At 38.5% G+C, this 17,460-nt stretch overlaps 2 protein-coding genes across 12 annotated transcripts in view; both read left to right on the top strand.

Moving 5' to 3' along the window:
* Positions 1 to 3,866, top strand: part of IRAG1 (inositol 1,4,5-triphosphate receptor associated 1) — a 69,050-nt gene extending 65,184 nt beyond the window's left edge. For 7 of the 9 annotated variants that reach the window (XM_050336185.1, XM_050336188.1, XM_050336180.1 and 4 more), the window contains one exon: positions 363 to 3,866. In XM_050336185.1, coding sequence (XP_050192142.1) covers positions 363 to 603 — 241 coding nt within the window. In that variant the 3' untranslated portion in view covers positions 604 to 3,866. The remainder of the gene's footprint in view (positions 1 to 362) is intronic. The other 2 variants (XM_050336186.1, XM_050336187.1) reach the window with 2 other exon arrangements.
* A 2,773-nt stretch (positions 3,867 to 6,639) lies between these two features.
* Positions 6,640 to 16,983, top strand: LYVE1 (lymphatic vessel endothelial hyaluronan receptor 1). 3 transcript variants are annotated; one of them, XM_050336189.1, is made up of 7 exons: positions 6,640 to 6,933; positions 10,478 to 10,637; positions 10,739 to 10,878; positions 12,886 to 13,218; positions 13,947 to 14,025; positions 14,770 to 16,503; positions 16,885 to 16,983. In XM_050336189.1, the coding sequence occupies exons 1-6, from the start codon at positions 6,852 to 6,854 to the stop codon at positions 14,954 to 14,956; spliced, it is 981 nt and encodes a 326-aa protein (XP_050192146.1). In that variant the 5' UTR covers positions 6,640 to 6,851; the 3' UTR covers positions 14,957 to 16,503; positions 16,885 to 16,983. The 3 variants fall into 3 exon arrangements, with proteins under 3 accessions (XP_050192146.1, XP_050192147.1, XP_050192148.1); XM_050336191.1 differs by having other exon boundaries at positions 6,650 to 6,933; positions 12,886 to 13,182; XM_050336190.1 differs by having other exon boundaries at positions 14,770 to 16,949.
* The last annotated feature ends 477 nt before the right edge of the window (positions 16,984 to 17,460 follow it).

Raw genomic sequence — 17,460 nt, 5'->3', positions numbered from 1 at the left:
CATCTCAATAGCCAGGACACTGATAGGAAGAAATGTTTATGACATGTTCTAATATCTAGCTTAGTTGATCAAGGGATGAACAGACCAGGATTTTACATCACACCAAGCTCTGAGATTTGCCAGTTGACAGATGAGAGAAATAGAAGTCAAGTTTACAGTCCTGCAAATATTACTCGTGTCATAGAATAGTTTGAGTTGGAATATCTGAGCTCTCCTTAGAAGAACTTTGCAGGCTGTTTCTTCTTTGACAAGGTGTTGTATTGGGAAAAAAGATGATGCACCATATAGTTATGAAACCTCTCAAACTGAAAAGCTTGAGATAACAAATTTGCATATATAACAGTTTTCTTTTAATTTTACAGCAGACTTGAAGTCATCATTAATTATTTATATATACTGTACCCCAAACTGTGCAAACACTGGAACGTGGTTTGGCTCGTAGTGGCTGCAATCATCATTTTTGCCGTGGTGTTGGGAATCTACCATTCCTACAACTCCTGCGATGAGAAGTCCGAGGGAGCTGAAGGGAAGGCCAGCTGCTCTGCTGCCCACCAGTACTCCTGGTGGAACTCAGGATTTCGACACGAGCAACGCGCTGAATAATAAAGGAACAAGCGCGTGTTCGTGGTCCCTGGGCAGGTTTGCGCGTTAGCCCACTGTTGTTAAAGGTAGTGCTTCGTCACCCCTGCGGCTGTCACACGTGAGCTCTTGGACAAGTGAGTTACTCCACACCCCCAGGGCTGGGGCTGCAGGGTGAACACATCTTGCCAAGATGACGATCTGATGAATAATCCTGTCTGTCCTCTTATTGTAACCGACTGATACAAATAAAGGAATGTGGAATCGTGATAAGGTTGTGGCACTGATGAGCAACCAGCAAGACGTTTAAAAGAGTGATTTGCACAGGACATTGGTCTTTTGAAGAAAATTATAAAACCTGCATTTGCAGTTAGTGCTTTTCTTGGCATTTCCTGAATTTATTGCTGATTGTTGAAGTACTAATTGCATTTAAGTCCTTTGGGTTTTAAGAGTCTAATTAATTTCCTTATTCATGATTATTGGGTAGAAATAGAAGTTTTTCTATGGAAGAATCTAATTATATTATTAGACCAAATGCCTTGCTGATGGGGTAATTTTTAGAGGAATTATCTGTATGATTATTTAAATGGAATGTTAAGTACATGCATAAATGTGATTTATGATATACTTTAAGAATGGGACCACCACTTCTTTTAAAATGGGATACTCAACAGAACCTAAAATGGAGTCTATGTGACATCATCAAATAAATCTGGGAACTTCTGGTATATCAAAGGGACATGCTTTGCAGAAAGTTCTGTGTGACACTCAGAGTCAGTACTGGTTACAGCAGAAAGTAGTTGCTGTCTGGAAGGTTAGATGAGCTGCCCAAGCCCAGAATACAGCAGCCTTGGACATGGGAATTCTTTATTAAAAAAGAAACAAAGAAAACAAGAACTCTTCAAACCTCTGTATACAGGTGATCACACTTAGTGAACTATTACTAATTCACTAAGCCCTACCATTAGCCCCACTACTGATACCGGAAACAGATCTGGTTTGAGATGTGCAGCAGGAACACAGTTCTGCAACAGCCAGAACCCAACCAGTGCCTGTGGGAATCAGGACAGGGAAGCAGTGAGGAGTTCAGAAAGCTCAGTGTGTGTTTTCAGTAGTTCATTTTCAGAACCTGATGCCAGGTATACAAATGATCCAATACACTTCCAAAGCTCAACTGCCAGCTGATGAGAGATTCATCTTTTGCAGTTCTGCCTATCTGGGAGTTGGGAGTTCTTACACAAGAATGTGAAAGCCTGAAATTCTTAGATAAGCAACTTCAAAATGCTGAAGCCATTATCTGTAAAAAACCCACCAGCTAGGGCTGAGACCAAAATGTGTGTCACTGAGGGTGTACCTTATGTACCTGCTGAACATCACTTCTGACTGAAGGTGAGCTGTGACTGTCTTTCCATAGCTACAGCCACAATATCAAAGTCATTGTGACACTTGATTGCACTCCTACCTTGCATTCTTCTGGCATTTTCTGACTGAGAAATGGGTCTGTTCACCAACTGAAGGATAAGGGTGTTATGAAGTACTGTAATTTCAGTTCAGATGCAGATAATAGTGTCCTGTTTTCTTCTGGTGTAAACACTGAACCTCAAGCTAACTGTCAAAGATAAAAGGTTCCTAACTCAGTCAGCAATTTAATTCACGTATCTGGCACTAGTAATGAGTATCCTGCTGGTGAATTTTTGTTTGTTACATCTTTAACTATACGTTTCTTAGGAGACATTTATAGAAAAGAGAAGGAAAAGAAAAATAAAAAAAATTAAAAAAGCAGACCACAACCACTTTGTTTTTAGGGGCAATGGGGAATGAGAGAGTCTGTAAGCAGTTGGGAGAGGGGTTTTGTGTTTTAAAGTATATATTATTGAGGAATAGTGTGCTTAAGGAAGTTCAAAAAGGAAAATGGGAAAGTGTCATTTGGTCTAAAATTGTAATTGGTAAAGAATAAGACAGAAGAAGGTTTCTTGCAAATTACTTGGAATCTGTTTGGTTCAGTTAGAATATCTGACTGTGAAGAACTACTGTGATATTTCACGTACTTTCAGTATTTGAAGAAACTTGTCAGTTGTTCTTTGAACACTTCTTGATTAAAATCAGCTTCTTTAACTTAATATTCTTTACAAATGACGTGCTTAATAAGGCATTAAAAATTGAAGGGAAATAGTTCTGAATATTAAGAATTCTCTGTGCCAGAAATTATGGTGCATGTTTGATTATGTGATTGTGGACATGGTGGGCTGCACTGAAAAAAAATAATTATCAGTGCCTATAATCGAATTAATTCACTTTTATTTACATCTTCACTGATGTGAGCCCAACAACTTATTTTAAGTACACATAGAAAGATATTGAGGTCAACAGAACTCTCAAACTGCTTAATGTTAAGCATGTGTTAAAGCTTTTTTGGTCAGTGGGTGAACGAGGTCTCCATCCTCTCTTGAGATTCAGCACACTGGCTTTTTGTGGAATCAGTGCTCCAGGGCCAATTCCCACAAGTAGTTGTACTGATTTGAACTGAACTACTTGCATGTCTAAGGCAAGTGTAATTTCACCACAAAGTTTTTGCTTTCTTGTGGGGAATCTACTGAAGGAGACAAGATTTTAATGAGGGTGCAAAAATGAAGATAAAATTTATTTTTAAAAAAATTGCTCTTTTTATAACTACTTTGAGCAAACCGTCCACTAAAAATAACAAACCACAATGACTAACAGCACAGTAAATAGTTTTGCTTATATTTTTCAGTTAGTTTAATGAAAACACCTTTTTTAATAGGAATTTAGATTAAGCTCAAAAACTATTCTAAATGTTATTTTATTTGTTGGATATTAGTTTGCTTTATCTGGAAAAAAACCCCAACAACCTCTTCTGTGTTCAAAGATCACATCAGATAACAAGAAATAGAACTATTATTTATGCTATTAACACTGAAATAGTTTTCTTGAGGTGCAATATTTATTTTTCTGCTTTAACAAGACACATTTATTGTTTTTCCTGCACAGCACAAATGTTTCTAGTGAAAGGAATTTCAAAAGGGCACTATTTTTGTGTATCATATTTAAATTTGTAATATTGTAAGATTTTGCACAAGTGTGCTGGTATTGTACTGTATAGTATCACATACTTGAGTTTTGAAATAAAAGTATGGTTTCAAAGTCCTCAGTGTTGTCACCTTAAGGATGTGGGTTTTGCCTGTGCTCTGTCTGCACGTTGCTGGCTGTGTTCTCCTGAAATACCTCCTGCCTTGTCCACACTGCAGCGTGTTACCTCTACCAAGGATCTTGTTCTTAGTTTTCCAGTTTCTCCAGGAAAATTACATAGAAGAAGCAAGAGAATTCCTGTGTCAGTAGAGAGAGTGTTTGTGAGCAGGGTCATCCCTGTCACATCCTAGAAACAAGATGAGAGAGGAAGCTGAAATATCCTGGAGAGAGTTTAGCACCTGCTTCAGAGGGAGGCCACGAGTCACTGCCCATGGACAGCCACGGGGGAATCTGTAACCAAAGGATTCTGAGCGCAAGGTTAGGATTCTTTATTTGCTTTGTGTCCTGCTAGACCTGGGAGGTCGGGGAAGCCTGGGCTTTGTGGAGAGCTGTCCAGTGGGGAGGAGCCAGTGCTCAGCTTCTGAATCTCTGATGGTCAGTGACAGGGAGAAAAACTCTGGGACAGCGACAACCTCGAAAGGAATTACAGTTACCATGGAAAGCCCCTGACATTTGTGTTTTCTGCATAAATGTGTTTCCTCTCCTGCTGTTCAGGTTTCAAGGTTCCTTTGGAAATGATTGCAGAGAATAGTTAATTCTGTCCTCCCATATGAAAAGTTTTCTGTTTAGCAACCCTCATCAGCATTTTAAAACGTGCTGGTATGAGAGGCTGGGAAATTTTCTTATAAGTTACTACAAGTATTTAGGTCAAACACTAATTAATCATTCTGTATAAGTCTGCGCTCTTTTTCACCACACTAATTATGATGAAGACACAGAAGAAGGTTAAGGACCTTTTGTACTGTTACAGTCCAGATAAGTGATCTTCCACACAGTTTTAGAACAGCTGAAATACAAAAAGGAAGAAGCTGACAAAAAAGTAGTTATTTCTGTCTCACTTCATCACTCTAAAATTCTTTTCTCCCTCTCCTAATCTGTGTTCTGCTCTTACAAGACCATGTGAAGCAGCTTATATTTTTGTTTGGTTTTGCAAAGGTGTTTATCTCCTTTTTTCAGCTAAAAGTCCTACTAAAGATCAAGAGCATAGACTGAGTTTGACTGAAGGAACTTAGTGAGCGTAGTAGACACAAAGTGTTAAAACTTGGCAGAACAATTAGCATGCAATTTTAAAATGTCAGAAACCCAGCTCTTGATTAGTTTTCATGGTAGGAAATACTTTGCAATTCAAGTTAAGCGTGAAGATGGTAAGATTTTGTTTAATGTTCTCAGTGTTTTACAGCCACAGTCTACTTTTCTCCTCCTGCATTGTAAATGCAAGTGAATCCACTTACAACCTGCTCCAAGTGAGTGAAGTCTGATTACAGCATCTCACATTGCTATCCCTTTGTAGAGGCAGGTTAGTACAGAACAAGAAAGGAGGGGAGAGAAACTGGAGCAAGGAGCTTTACTAACATTCAGTTCCAAACCACAGCCCAAACACAACCCAATTTTCATTTCTTTGTTGCTGATGGAGACATTATTTCACTAACCCACAGCATTCTCCTGTTCTCCTTAGGCCCTGTAGATGCCTGTCTGTGTTACAGAACACCGTGTCACATCATAACCATGTTACATGCTGCTGGAGGAGACTGGGCCTGGGCCCAGTTAAAAGTTAATATTGCCTTAATATATTGTGGGAACTTTCTACAATACAAACCACAGTTTAAAGAGGTAGCTACTGTTACATTTGTGTTTCCAGGACTTTGAAAACAGCCTGGGGACACAGGGCATCTAAAAGTTTGCCGAGTCACAAATTGAACGTGATGTAACAAAACCATCCTGTTGCAAAAAAAAAAAAAAGAAAGAAAAAGGCTCACACAATTCTGAACTCTGTAAGCAGGTAAAGCAATTTATTCATCAGTGCTTGGCATTGGCAAGGCCTCACATGGAGACACAGAGCGAGCCAGCAGGGGTTTCTGAGCTGAAAGAAAAGTGGGAGCAGAGGCATAACTCTTTAAATACATAAGATAGTTGCAAAACGTGAGGGAATAAACTATTTTCCAGTTCACTGCCAGTGATAAGTTTACAGCAGGGTATGACTAAGTCAGTTTAGAGTAGGGAATACCTTTGAACAGTAAAGGACAGTGGAGCACTGAAATATATAGAGAGTGTTTGAGGACATGTCAGGAACCTGTCACTGGAAGTCTTTGAGAACAACTTAAACAAACATCTGTCAGAACTAACAGAGATAGAACTGATATGACTGACAGTAAAGGAGCTAGCTCATCTCTGGAACCCCTTTCCTGCTCTGTGTCTGTAGGAATCTCTGAAATGGAAAATAATTTCTCTGCTAGGACTTCCTGAAGCAGTTACAGCTGTGAGGATCATCTGTGTTTTGAACCAATCTGTGGAAATCACTGTTTGTTGGAACTTCACATAAGGCGGCAGTGATGGGACTGGCTCCCACCTCCGTACCTACAGTCCCACATGGAATCTCATTGACGGTAGTGGATCTCCAAATCTGTTCAAAACTAGGTTTCAGTTACCTCTGTGTTATGGTAACTCTTTGTGCATTTGAACTCTAAGGGAAAAAACAGTAAAACTACTCCATCAAGACATATAAGATAGTGGGGAGTGGATGCAATAACCAAAAGGAAAATCCACCCTGGCATGCTGTGATACAATAGAGGATTTGATTTATTTACCAGATGAATAGATAACATGAATAATGAGCTGATAATCAGTAAAAAAAAAAAAAAGGAAAAAATAGCAAAAGAAAAACTTCTTTCGAAGTGTTTACTGACTTAGCAGCCCAACAGTCTTATCTCCCTTCCTCAGCCCTGTTTTCTGAATCAGCAGTAGTTAAATTTTCCAGCAATCCCTACATGAAAGGCAGTGTAAAGGGTGACTGGGGATTTCCGGTGAGTGACCTCGCCTGTGAGTGGCACAGTCAATGCATTTGCTCTGACATTCTTTCTATGAAGCACTGCAGTGACAGCTGAAGTTGCTTTCCAGAAGTCATCTCAGCAGAGCTCTGACAGTATCCAGTACCTTAACTTTCTGAGCACAGGAGAAACCAACCACCTTGAGTTCTTTAATTTCCTGAATTTTTCAAGTTGGTGACAATGGCAACTAATTTTGGAGTTACCTCAGCAGTGTTTTTCATCTGGGTTATGACATTCATGGCTCAAAACTACTTTGTAACAGGTATGTAAAGTTCCACTTTTTAAAGTCTTGGAAAAGGTAGCTAGATTTACAAAAATGGGGGGAAGGGTGCATGTACTAATGTGTTTCTGGCATAGGAAATCACAGAGTTTTGAGACTACAATCCAATGACAACTAATATATAATGATTTAAATTTTAGTCTAATTTAATTGCTGTGTCAATACTGAAGAATTTTTGTCTAAATGCTACAGAACTGCATATTTTAAACATTTGATATTGCACTTAGGATTCAGATCAGATTCATGGAGATGTAATTTTATTTTGTGCTATTTAAAATACCAGAGAAACAGTTTTATATAACCTCAGAGAGTAAAACATGAATGAAACCAGTTCTCTTTCAAATTCCATCATCAACTCGATGCAATGTATTCTGACTGCAGTAGCTGCTGGATATCTGCAGATACTCAATTTATATCAAAGGTCTCCAGATGCTTCACTGTGATTTGCAAGGAGCAAATGCTTGTTCTACTTATGTAAAAGAACATACAGAGTTATTGCAGACAAATGACTTTGTCACCTACTGAAAGACTTCTGAAGGAAGCCTGGACTGAGTGAATTAGATGCTCACATCAAATCCTATTGAAATGACACAGGAATTTCATTGGAGAGCTTGAGTGTTGTTCTTTGCAGCTGTTTGGAGGCCCCTCAGCTCCCCTCCAAGAGAGTACCCTCCCTTGGGGTGCCTTCTCGGGCACCCTGTGCTCACTGCTTGGTCAGCTCAGGGCTGATCTCCAGCTGTGTTGTAGCATGTCATGTCCCTGCTCTAGTGACTCGCTGAGTGGGCTTCCCAGGTGTACTCTGGATTTGGGCTGTAGGTAGCCTTGTCTCCAGGATGGACTGCAGGCACCTGCCATAGGTACCACCATCTTCTGCTGTTCCCAAATGGACTTTCTGGATGTCTGACTCATGGTCTTGCTCTCTCTGGGGCTGCCAGTGGAACCTGCCACTGTCACTGTGGTCCTGGTCAGTGCTGTGGGACTGTGCCCTGGTCAGTGAGGGCACTGCCCTGCCTGTGCTGTCCTCTGCTTCTCGCTCTTTCCTTGTGGAACAGCCTCATTCCTGCCTCTCCTTGACATGGGCAGCCAAAGGAAATTCTTTCCAATAAATCAGAGTGAAGGCTAGGCACAAGGCAAAGAGAAAAACAACAGCTTCCCCCCCAAAAAAAAAACTAGAAGGAAACTAACATACAACAAAGCCAAAACCCATAGCTTGTAAAAATTGAACAATTTTCTTCCTGTTCTATGAACACTTTGTCTTGCTGTGAGATTCTTTTGTCTAAGTCTTCCCACTTATCTCAGTAAAACAGATTTTCCACCCCAGACCCAAATGCTGAGGAGAATGTCCCAGTATTAGTAGGTTAACTAAGCAGAGCAAAGCTCAAAGTACAGCTCTGTGTAGCCTGTAGACAGAAAAGGATAATGTGCTGCTGAAGAGTTCATCTGTCTCCTGTACAAACTCAGACATCTTTAGAACAGAGCTCAGAGGTGATTTAAGAAGTCATAGAAAGACTAGAGGCTACTGTTCTCTTTCTGGATTTCTTCTTCTACTGTGGAACCATCCAGAATTTAGACTGAATCTGATAACTTTTACAAAACATAACTTTTACTTCACCATTTTGTTTTAAAAGGCTTAGCAAATTTTAAGGTACAACTTTGGCCCATATCCTAGAGTCACCTTTATTATCACTTACAACCTCATTTTCTGGTACTGATTTTTTATATTATGCTTTGTATCCTCCATGTAATCCACATTAAAAACATTTGTCCTGTAATTGAATTACTAAAGACTGTAGCAGTTTACAAATACCTAGATAATTTTCTAAGATTTCATTAAATTCCTTTCTGTCAGCTGCTCAGCTTTATTTGAAATTTGTAAAGTTGGTCATTAGAAACTTTCATTCTCAACTTCACATTTTTTTAAAAGTTGTGTTCTTCAAATCTAAAGATAGGAAAATAATTGACTAAGTGAGCAATGAAAGAGTAAAGTCAGAGCATGAAGAAGTAAAAAAAGAAAGGAACTAGGCATAAACTCTCAGAGGAGGAGCAGGGTATTAAAAATTGAGAGAGAGGAACTGTGGATGTGCCTCAGCAGCTGAGACAGGGACTCAGGGTACCAGAAATAGTTCTCAAGAGACGCCTTTAGCAAAAGGGAATCAAGAAAACTTAACCCTCAAACACAGAATAGAATAGAATAGAATAGAATAGAATAGAATAGAATAGAATAGAATAGAATAGAATAGAATAGAATAGAGCAGAATTCTTTCAGCTGGGAATGATCATCCTGTCCAACTGCCTGACCAAATCGAGGGCTGACCAAGTCAAAGCACCTTGTTCAGGGCCTCTTAAAAACTGCCAGGCTAGGATCCTGCTCCAGTGTTTGTGAGAGCAGGAGCTAAAAGCCTGTCTGTCTTTTAGCACTCCACACAAGCTTAGTCACCTCATCATGAGGGTGGTTTGGCTGCCAGTTCTGTCTTTTCGTTCATAAAATTCAATTTAACTTGTGTTGCTAAGAAGTCACGTGGTGGACTTGCAGGCGTCACTTCAGCCTGCTTTGGAGAGTTTGTGGATTGCCTGTGTTCTGAAACAGATTTTGTGAAGTGTTTGTTATTGTACACACCTGGAGAGCATACTCTGACAAGCATATTGAGCAAGGAAGTAACACCTGTGGCTGCTGGTTGTCTGACATGCTGGCAATGAAAAGCTGAAATGTTTCATTTAGCAGGGCAACTACTGCATGTAATTCAAAAAGAAAAAAAATCTCTTTTTTTCCAGTATGTGCTTCCAGTGAGATATGGAGGCAAAACAGTAATACCCTTTCTCCTTGCATGTGCCACTTCCCGAATTTTGTCCTATGTGCTTAAACAGAGGCTAAGAAAGCAGAGCAGGTGTAACCAAAGCTATGCACTTGCTGGTGCAGGTGTCACAAAGAGTGGGCCAGCTGTGGCTATCTAAAAAGCTGGATGAACTGCCTGGAAAAGTGTCATAAATCCACCCTGTGTCCTCTTTTCCTGCCAAGTTCTGTAAACTGAACGCTTGACAGTGTCTGGGGGTGGAAGCATCATGCCAAGCTAGGGAAAAAAAGAAAAAAGAGTTTAGGAGGAATAAGGAACACCAGGAATGATAAAATCTTTATGTTTTATGATTGCTATATTAACTCCCTGAGAAATTATGTGTAATATTTTTGATATTATATACCTTATCATCTTGATAAGAAGGGTGTTATGACAAATCAGTGCCTCAATGCAACTGCTAGTTTTAATTTATTAGAAAAAAAAAGGAAATAAATAAGCCTGTATATGCATTCAGTCTAATAACAGCCAAACCTCTTGAAATTCTAGACTAATGAGTCAAAAAATATGTTCTGTCTTAAAATATGTCGTTTATACTAGAAATCAGTTTTCTACTATCCTCAAGCTAGAAACGTTAAAAAATGTTCAATTCAGTTAAATGTGATCTTAAATTCTTCATGAGGAATAAATGTTAATATTCAAATACTAACCCTGAATATTTTATGGCTTAATTGCAGGTTCCATTCAGTCACTTTGCAGGATCACAGGTGTAGGACTTTATCTTGAGAAGAAAGTGAATTTCTCAGAAGCAAGTAATGCATGTGATCAACTGAATCTACAATTGGCAAGTAAAGACCAAGTTGAAAATGCTTTGAAACATGACTTTCAAACGTGCAGGTATATCAGTTAGTGGCTTATTGCCTTTAGTGAACACCTTTACACATCTGTGAGGCTGGTGATAAGTCTAATACTAACAGGACTGATGCTTTGTATTGTAGCTTTGGATGGGTGAAAGATGGATTTGTTGTTATTCCTCGGACAACACCCAACAACAAATGCGGTAAGGGCAAAACTGGACTAGTGCGATGGAACGCTGACCACCTCCAAACATTTCATGTCTACTGCTTCAACTCCTCAGGTATGGAAGCATGACAGCTACATTGCCTGTGTTTTGGTTTGCCTTATATTAGTTTATTTTTAATATCTGCATTGAAAAATAATAACAAGTAAGTGAGTTCTTACAATTTGTTGACCCTTTTCTCCCAATCTCAAATGTTATCCAGCTGCATTTGGCTCAGAAGCTTCCAAGAAATACAAAAGGTCAGTTCAGTTAATCCAAATTAATAATTTGGTGCTGCCATGAAAGCTCTTGAAGAAGAGTTGCTTTTAGCATTCTGTAATGTTGATGCTCTTAATATGTTTTGATTATTTAGGCAGGTTTGTTTGAGAGACAGTGAATGGAATCTTTGACGAGGGTGTCTGTGTGTGGTGTCTGTTCTTGCAAAAATCCCAAGAGCAGGGTATTTCAGGAAAACTTGAATGTCTTTTGATACAGGAAAATTACACTAAATTAATTTATAAGAGAGAACAGCCAAGAGACCATAAACCCAACTAGAATCCCAATTGGGATTCCCAATCCCAAGCTATTCTCCAACAGCTTTCTTTAATGTGCATCACCCTATGTGTGAAGGATGCTGAAAAGGTAATTCCTTCCCTTGCTGATAAGGAAGTACTGCACAGGGGAAGCACCATTAAACACTGAATTACCACCTGACCTATAAAGTTAAAAATTACATGATTGGGCTAATTTAGTTTTTCTCCACAGTTCAGAGCTTTTATTGATGAATGCATTGATGTATTCATGCTATGGCAACATGCTCCAAAAGAAACTGCTCCTATTGGCTGTGTTATTTCTTCTGTTCCTATGCAACATGGTGTTTCAGTGCATGAAATATATGTTATTCTGCATCAGAAATGTTGGGTAAATTGAATAACGTTAAAGAGGTAGCAAGTAGTTTCAAATTACTTGCTTTGTTTATCTTAAATTTTAAAATAATAATAATTATATATATATTATAGTGTTAGAGTATGTGAAGAAAGTTAAGCTTCCCAAATGGTTAGAGGACAATTTAATGTATATTTAACATTGGCATGATCCTGCATTTATTTATCTTAACTTCCAAACTGTTGCCTGTTCTAGGCATTTCTTACCCAAAATATTTGTCAGAAGCTCATCCTGTCAATTTTCTTGTGCCAAAAAAAAAAAAGCCAAAAGCTCTTGAAAACCATAATGGAAAAAATAAAAAGGTCCTGCCATTTATCTTTTCATTCTGTGACTGTAACTGCGTCATCAGGCTTCCCGGGGGGATTCATGGGGACAACAGTGCAATCGTCGTTTCCCTGTTATTTATGTTGTAATTGGGTTGTTACCTTAGTGAAATTTTTATAGCTTTACAGAATACAGAACTTCACTGGCAAACAAGAATTTGCACGTTTTCACGTGAGCCTGATTCGGAATTCAGCTTTTCCACTTGCATAAAAAGTTTCCCTTGCACCTACATTTTTATCTAGACAACACTCACTTCATTTAAATGACTCAGTTTCTGAAAATTACTTTTTTTTCTTCAAACCTGAAGTTTGTATCTTCCTAGCCCTACCCATCCCATTAAAACCATGCCTCTTTATTATCTCACACTAATGCCTGATTTACCTGAAAGTTTTATGGGCTAGCTTTGTTTCCAGGATACCGAATCAGTTTTCCAATCAACAGGGCATGCATTATGTTTTGAGCATGTACATCGTATCATGGAAATATTTTTGAACATTAAATCTGCAGTAATCAAGTCTCCTGCTCTGCAGGAGGTTATATATGTCCATGGGGAATCTTGCCATTGATTTGCAATCAAAAAATGAGTGCTACACTTGCTCAAAAGAGTTTAACTATGTAAGTAACGATAAAAGCTGCATAATCTGGGTTGTAATGCCATGTTTGAAACGGCCATGGCTGATTTGGGTAAGGCTTTTGTGAACAAATAATAATTTCCAGAAGGGAATGACTGAGGGACAATTTCAATAAATGTGTGTGCAGTAAGTACAAAACTAGCACCCAACACAGCTGTTCATGTATTTCCTTTCCCTGCTGCAGATGTCCAGATTAATTCATGTAAACCAGACCCAACCACAACCACATTTCCTTCATCAAGTGCACCAACAGACTCAACGCCACATTCAGCCTCTGATTTGACTGAGAACATCACAGCGGTGCCCACTGTGACCGAGTCAGAGCAGTTCCTGAAAAGCAGAAGATTCCGTGTCATTTGTGTCACTGAAACACTCCCAACAGAGGGGAGCACCACAGCACTGCCAGAGGAATCCTCCACCAGTGACTCTCCCAGCCACACCGCCCGTTCTGCCTTTAAGAACGATCCCGTCGTCTTCGGAGGTAAAGGCCTGACGAGGCAGTTATTTAATCAGAACAGTGAGTTATGTACAAATTAGTGGTCAATTTGTTTACTGCTATTTTTGGTTGCTACTCCAGCATCCATTTTGATGACCCTGGAGGCAGGAGAGGAGGGTTATGGTTTTGCAGAAGCAAAGCTTGTAAGACAGGGGATTTTAAAATAATTTTTAAGTAGAAGGAAGGTCTGGTTTTATACTCTTTGATAATATTTTAATATGAAAGGGTAAAAGTTCATTCTGGTTAATGTGATTTGGGGCAAATACATTTCTAAAAAAGCCTTAGCAAACACTGTGTGCTCAGAGTAAGGGAAAATTCATCAGGCTCTTAAAAACAAAGAAGCCAAGACAGTTTTAAGGAGAATGGTTGTTCTCTAAATATGGAGGTGCTCTCGAGGTGTGAGGTGTGAGTAACCCTGATACACAGCAATGGACAAATGGACTAAATGTCAGGAAAAGCATTCCAATTGTAAGGATAGTTAATCCCGAGAATGTGTTCTCTAGGCAGGTTGCAAAAACACTCCAATGAGCAGACTAGACAAACATCTGTCAGGGATTGCCTTAATACCTGTTTTAGTCTCTCTTGAAAAAATGAGGAGGAGTAACTCAACTTTTAAGATTCCTAGTAACTCTGTTCTTGAGTTGATGTGTATGTTCTCATACTGGTTTTAGAAGAATCTGGATTTATGCTCATGAACCTGTAGAAATTCAGCATGAAATACAAATAAAATTCTGTGCTTTTATCTCCAGGTATCCCCACTGCACTTCTTGTCCTGGCAATCATCTTCTTCGTTATTTCAGTTGTTCTAGCAGTCTGTTATATCAAAAAGTAAGTTGGAGGGGGGTTTTCTATCTTAGTCTGAGTTAACCCCTAGAGTACAACCAGTAAATATTTAAAATATAAAGCTAAAGAGCAGAGAAGCAATGATGACAATATAACAGTGTAGCACAAAGAAAAAAAATCTTAAACCTTGTTGGCTATACAGATAAGTTTGTTGTTGCTGTTGCCATTCCCTGCTTTAGAAAAGGAACTAAAGACAAATATTGCCTATATTTGATTGGTCAGTCATGCCTAGTGTGAAACATTTCCAAGTGTGCCAAAATAGCAACACTGAATTGTGCATCTGTTCATTTACAAGCCTGTTTATGCAGTTTTATCCTACTTTTTTTTCCATGTCAGACTCAATGTGAAAGATTTTATAACTTCCCTGTGACTGTGCTCAGAAAAAAATTAATTGTTGAGCTCATTTGTCATGTGTGAAGATCTTCAATACAGTGCATCACTAAATCCCATCAAAAAGTATGCATTTCTCACATCTTAGCCCAGGCAGCTTTATCATTATGTACCACAAATATTGAATATACATTGTTTAGGAAAAAAAAAATTATTTAGAAAGCACACTGCTTAAAAGAGCACAAAGATCTAGCATGCCATCATTCTCTGTGAGACTTTTGCATGAGCATGGCAGAGTAAGTTAATTTTAGCACTTTTTCACTTTATTCCTTGAGTGGTACTACCAAACTGTGTCAATGTTTCTGCTTTACTATCTTTTTTTTTTTTTTTCATTTAAAGGTACAAGAAAACCTTCCCATTTTTAAACAAGAATCAGCAAAAAGAAATGGTTGGAACTGTTGCTCTCAAAGAGGCAAAATTAAATGACAAAACACCTGAGAAGGAAGCACAGAATAATGGAAATAAAGTAGAAGAGTCTAAAACTAAGCCTGAGGCCACAGTAAAATGTCTAGAAGCAGAAGTTTAAAGCAAAGAATGTACAATTCTTGATGGAAATATGAAATTAAGCACACAGAACTTTGCAATGCTTTTAAACTTGGGTGATTGTGAATACTCATGAGTATTTTCTCTACCTTAACATATGAAACCTTGGTTTTTAATAATTACATCTTTGTCTACAAATATTCTTGCAGGAAAACGTGGTATCTTATTTACTTGAAATAAATAAAAAAATCCATATTACAAGCTAATTTTTCATCTATGATAAAGAAGTAATTAGGGATATGCTATTATTGACATGCACTGTGTTAACTATTTGCATTGAATTCAGATCAATATATCATTAAAGGGTTTTTATATCCAGCTGGAGGATGTCTGCTAACTTAATGTCTAATATAAAATGATGATACTGTAGTAATTCCTCATGTAGATTAGCTTATTTCCACTCAGTAGTTGCACACTGTTTTTAAAAAGTCTGTTTACAAACAGAAGAAATATTTCTGTTTACAAGTGAGTGAAAAACCAAAGGGTTATCCCACTTCATTCAAATACCCAAGGAAGGGTACAAAGATGCTGATATCTATATATACAGCAAAGAATAACTTTCTTAGATACCTTCATCCTATTGTATTTTATTTATTAAAATCAGTATCATCTTCTGCATCAGATGTTTGACAGGGGCAGGGAAAAAAGCCTTGATCGGTATCTCAACACTTATATTTGAGATATTTTGTGTATATTTAAGTGTGGGTTTCATAATAAAGGTCTCAGGTGGTATGGGATGTTTACAGTACTTCATAAAAAATGAAGTATGGTAGGTATGTTTGTCTGGACAATTTATTCTCATGAAAACTGTCTCACAGTAAAAAGGACTCATATAACCTTAATGTTACAGAAGTAATTAGTTATAAAAGAACAACACTAGCAATTTATCAAATATTTTCCTGAACAAACAATTTGGATAACTGATTTTTATATGTGAATGAGATTATTACGACAGAGAAAGTTTCTCTTTATGTCAAGAAGCTTGAAAAACAGTCTTAAATAAATTGGCAATAGAACTGCTCACTATATTGTGTTTTCAACAGTGTAGGATACTATGAACTTTGACATTTTTCATTCATGTAAATCCATGACTCACTAGATAGTGAGTTATAGTGTATTGCTACACTAGAGAGTCCCTGTGTCGCTCATATTTTATGGCCCCAGGAGTCTGGACCGTGGTGACACACAGCCCACCACTGCCATTAAAGCCTTACTACTGCAGAAAGACTGTGATTCGGGACTGCTCTAAAAACCCACCCATTTCAGATGTCCACGGGCAGAACTTCAGCAGCTAAATGTGCAGCAGAGGACAGCACTAAAAACACGGCCTTCCCACTCAGATAAGTAACTGCTTTCCTTGCAAAATACCGCAGCAGTGCCTTGTGTCTCTCCTGGCAACCTGACTGAAAGCACTCTGAGAGAGCAGGCAGCACCACTGAGGCCATCAGGAAGATTCACAACAACACTTGCCATGATGGTGCCAGAAGAGCAAAAGGGCTCAAGGACACAGGCAAAGCTAGTGGACTCCAGGTAACATTTGATTTTCTTTGTGACATATTATAATCTCCCTTCTGCCTCTTTTTTCCATGTTTTAGAGATTAGAAATTACCTGTTTCTCTATTCTTTTCCCCTACCACCAAGGGATAATTATTTACCTCTCACTCTCCTACTAACGTTACCTCTGTTCCACAGATAGCATGCTCCTTTTCTCTCAGATTATCTCATTCACACGTAAAGAAATTTGGAGAATTGCTCTCTAGTTTCACTCTAACTGGAAGTTTGCTGCTTCTGTTTTAGAGCTAAATAAGGGTGCTTTTTTCACCCTAAAGCATTTACTTGCTAAAATATCTATACTAGCTGTTATAATAGGATATTGCCTTAACCTGTGTCTTGTTTTATCATGTACTTTAGAAATTCAGCTTTCATCCTGATCTTCCCACTGACAGTTGACCAATGCACATGGCCTGATCTGCCTCTCCTTTCCATTACACAGTTTATGCCAAACTACAAGGAATAAAGGACCTGTTACACTGCTCTGTATGTAATAAAGGTAGCTCTAAGTACTAAACAATTACTGAATTTGATAATGTCTGTGTGTAGTGACTACTACTCAGTCACATTCAAATGGGAAAGTACAGAACATTCTTGCTCATTTTGTGTTGGCATTGCAAGGGATGTACCACTACAATGCAGACAGGAAACATTTATTTAACTATCAAGGCAAATGGAGGCAGCAGAAGCTTAAGAGAAATTCTTCATTATGTTTCTGACTTTTCCTAAGTGTTGTGCTTTTTTTTTTTTCACAAGACCTTCTCAACAGCTCTCAACATAAGTTCCTTATGTGTCAGAAATTGTGTTATGTTCAAGTACCTCATCCCACCGAGCAGGAGAGCACAGTTTGTACTGTCACTTGACAGTAACACTACTCAGATTCCCACACTGAGGCTACAGATGTTTGCTGACCTTAGGTGAAAGGGGTGCTCGGCC

Source organism: Myiozetetes cayanensis, unplaced genomic scaffold, assembly GCF_022539395.1.
Source record: "Myiozetetes cayanensis isolate MyiCay16 unplaced genomic scaffold, myiCay2020 scf6-25, whole genome shotgun sequence".
Taxonomy (NCBI): Eukaryota; Metazoa; Chordata; class Aves; order Passeriformes; family Tyrannidae; genus Myiozetetes; species Myiozetetes cayanensis.
This window is presented reverse-complemented; position numbering and strand designations above follow the sequence as displayed.

Coding starts and splice junctions, on each gene's coding strand:
- LYVE1 (XM_050336189.1), top strand. CDS start 6,852: ATGGCAACTAATTTTGGAGTTACCTCAGCAGTGTTTTTCATCTGGGTT. Junction 13,219..13,946: donor GCAGTTATTTAATCAGAACA/GTGAGTTATGTA, acceptor TTTTATCTCCAG/GTATCCCCACTGCACTTCTT. Junction 14,026..14,769: donor GCAGTCTGTTATATCAAAAA/GTAAGTTGGAGG, acceptor TTTCATTTAAAG/GTACAAGAAAACCTTCCCAT.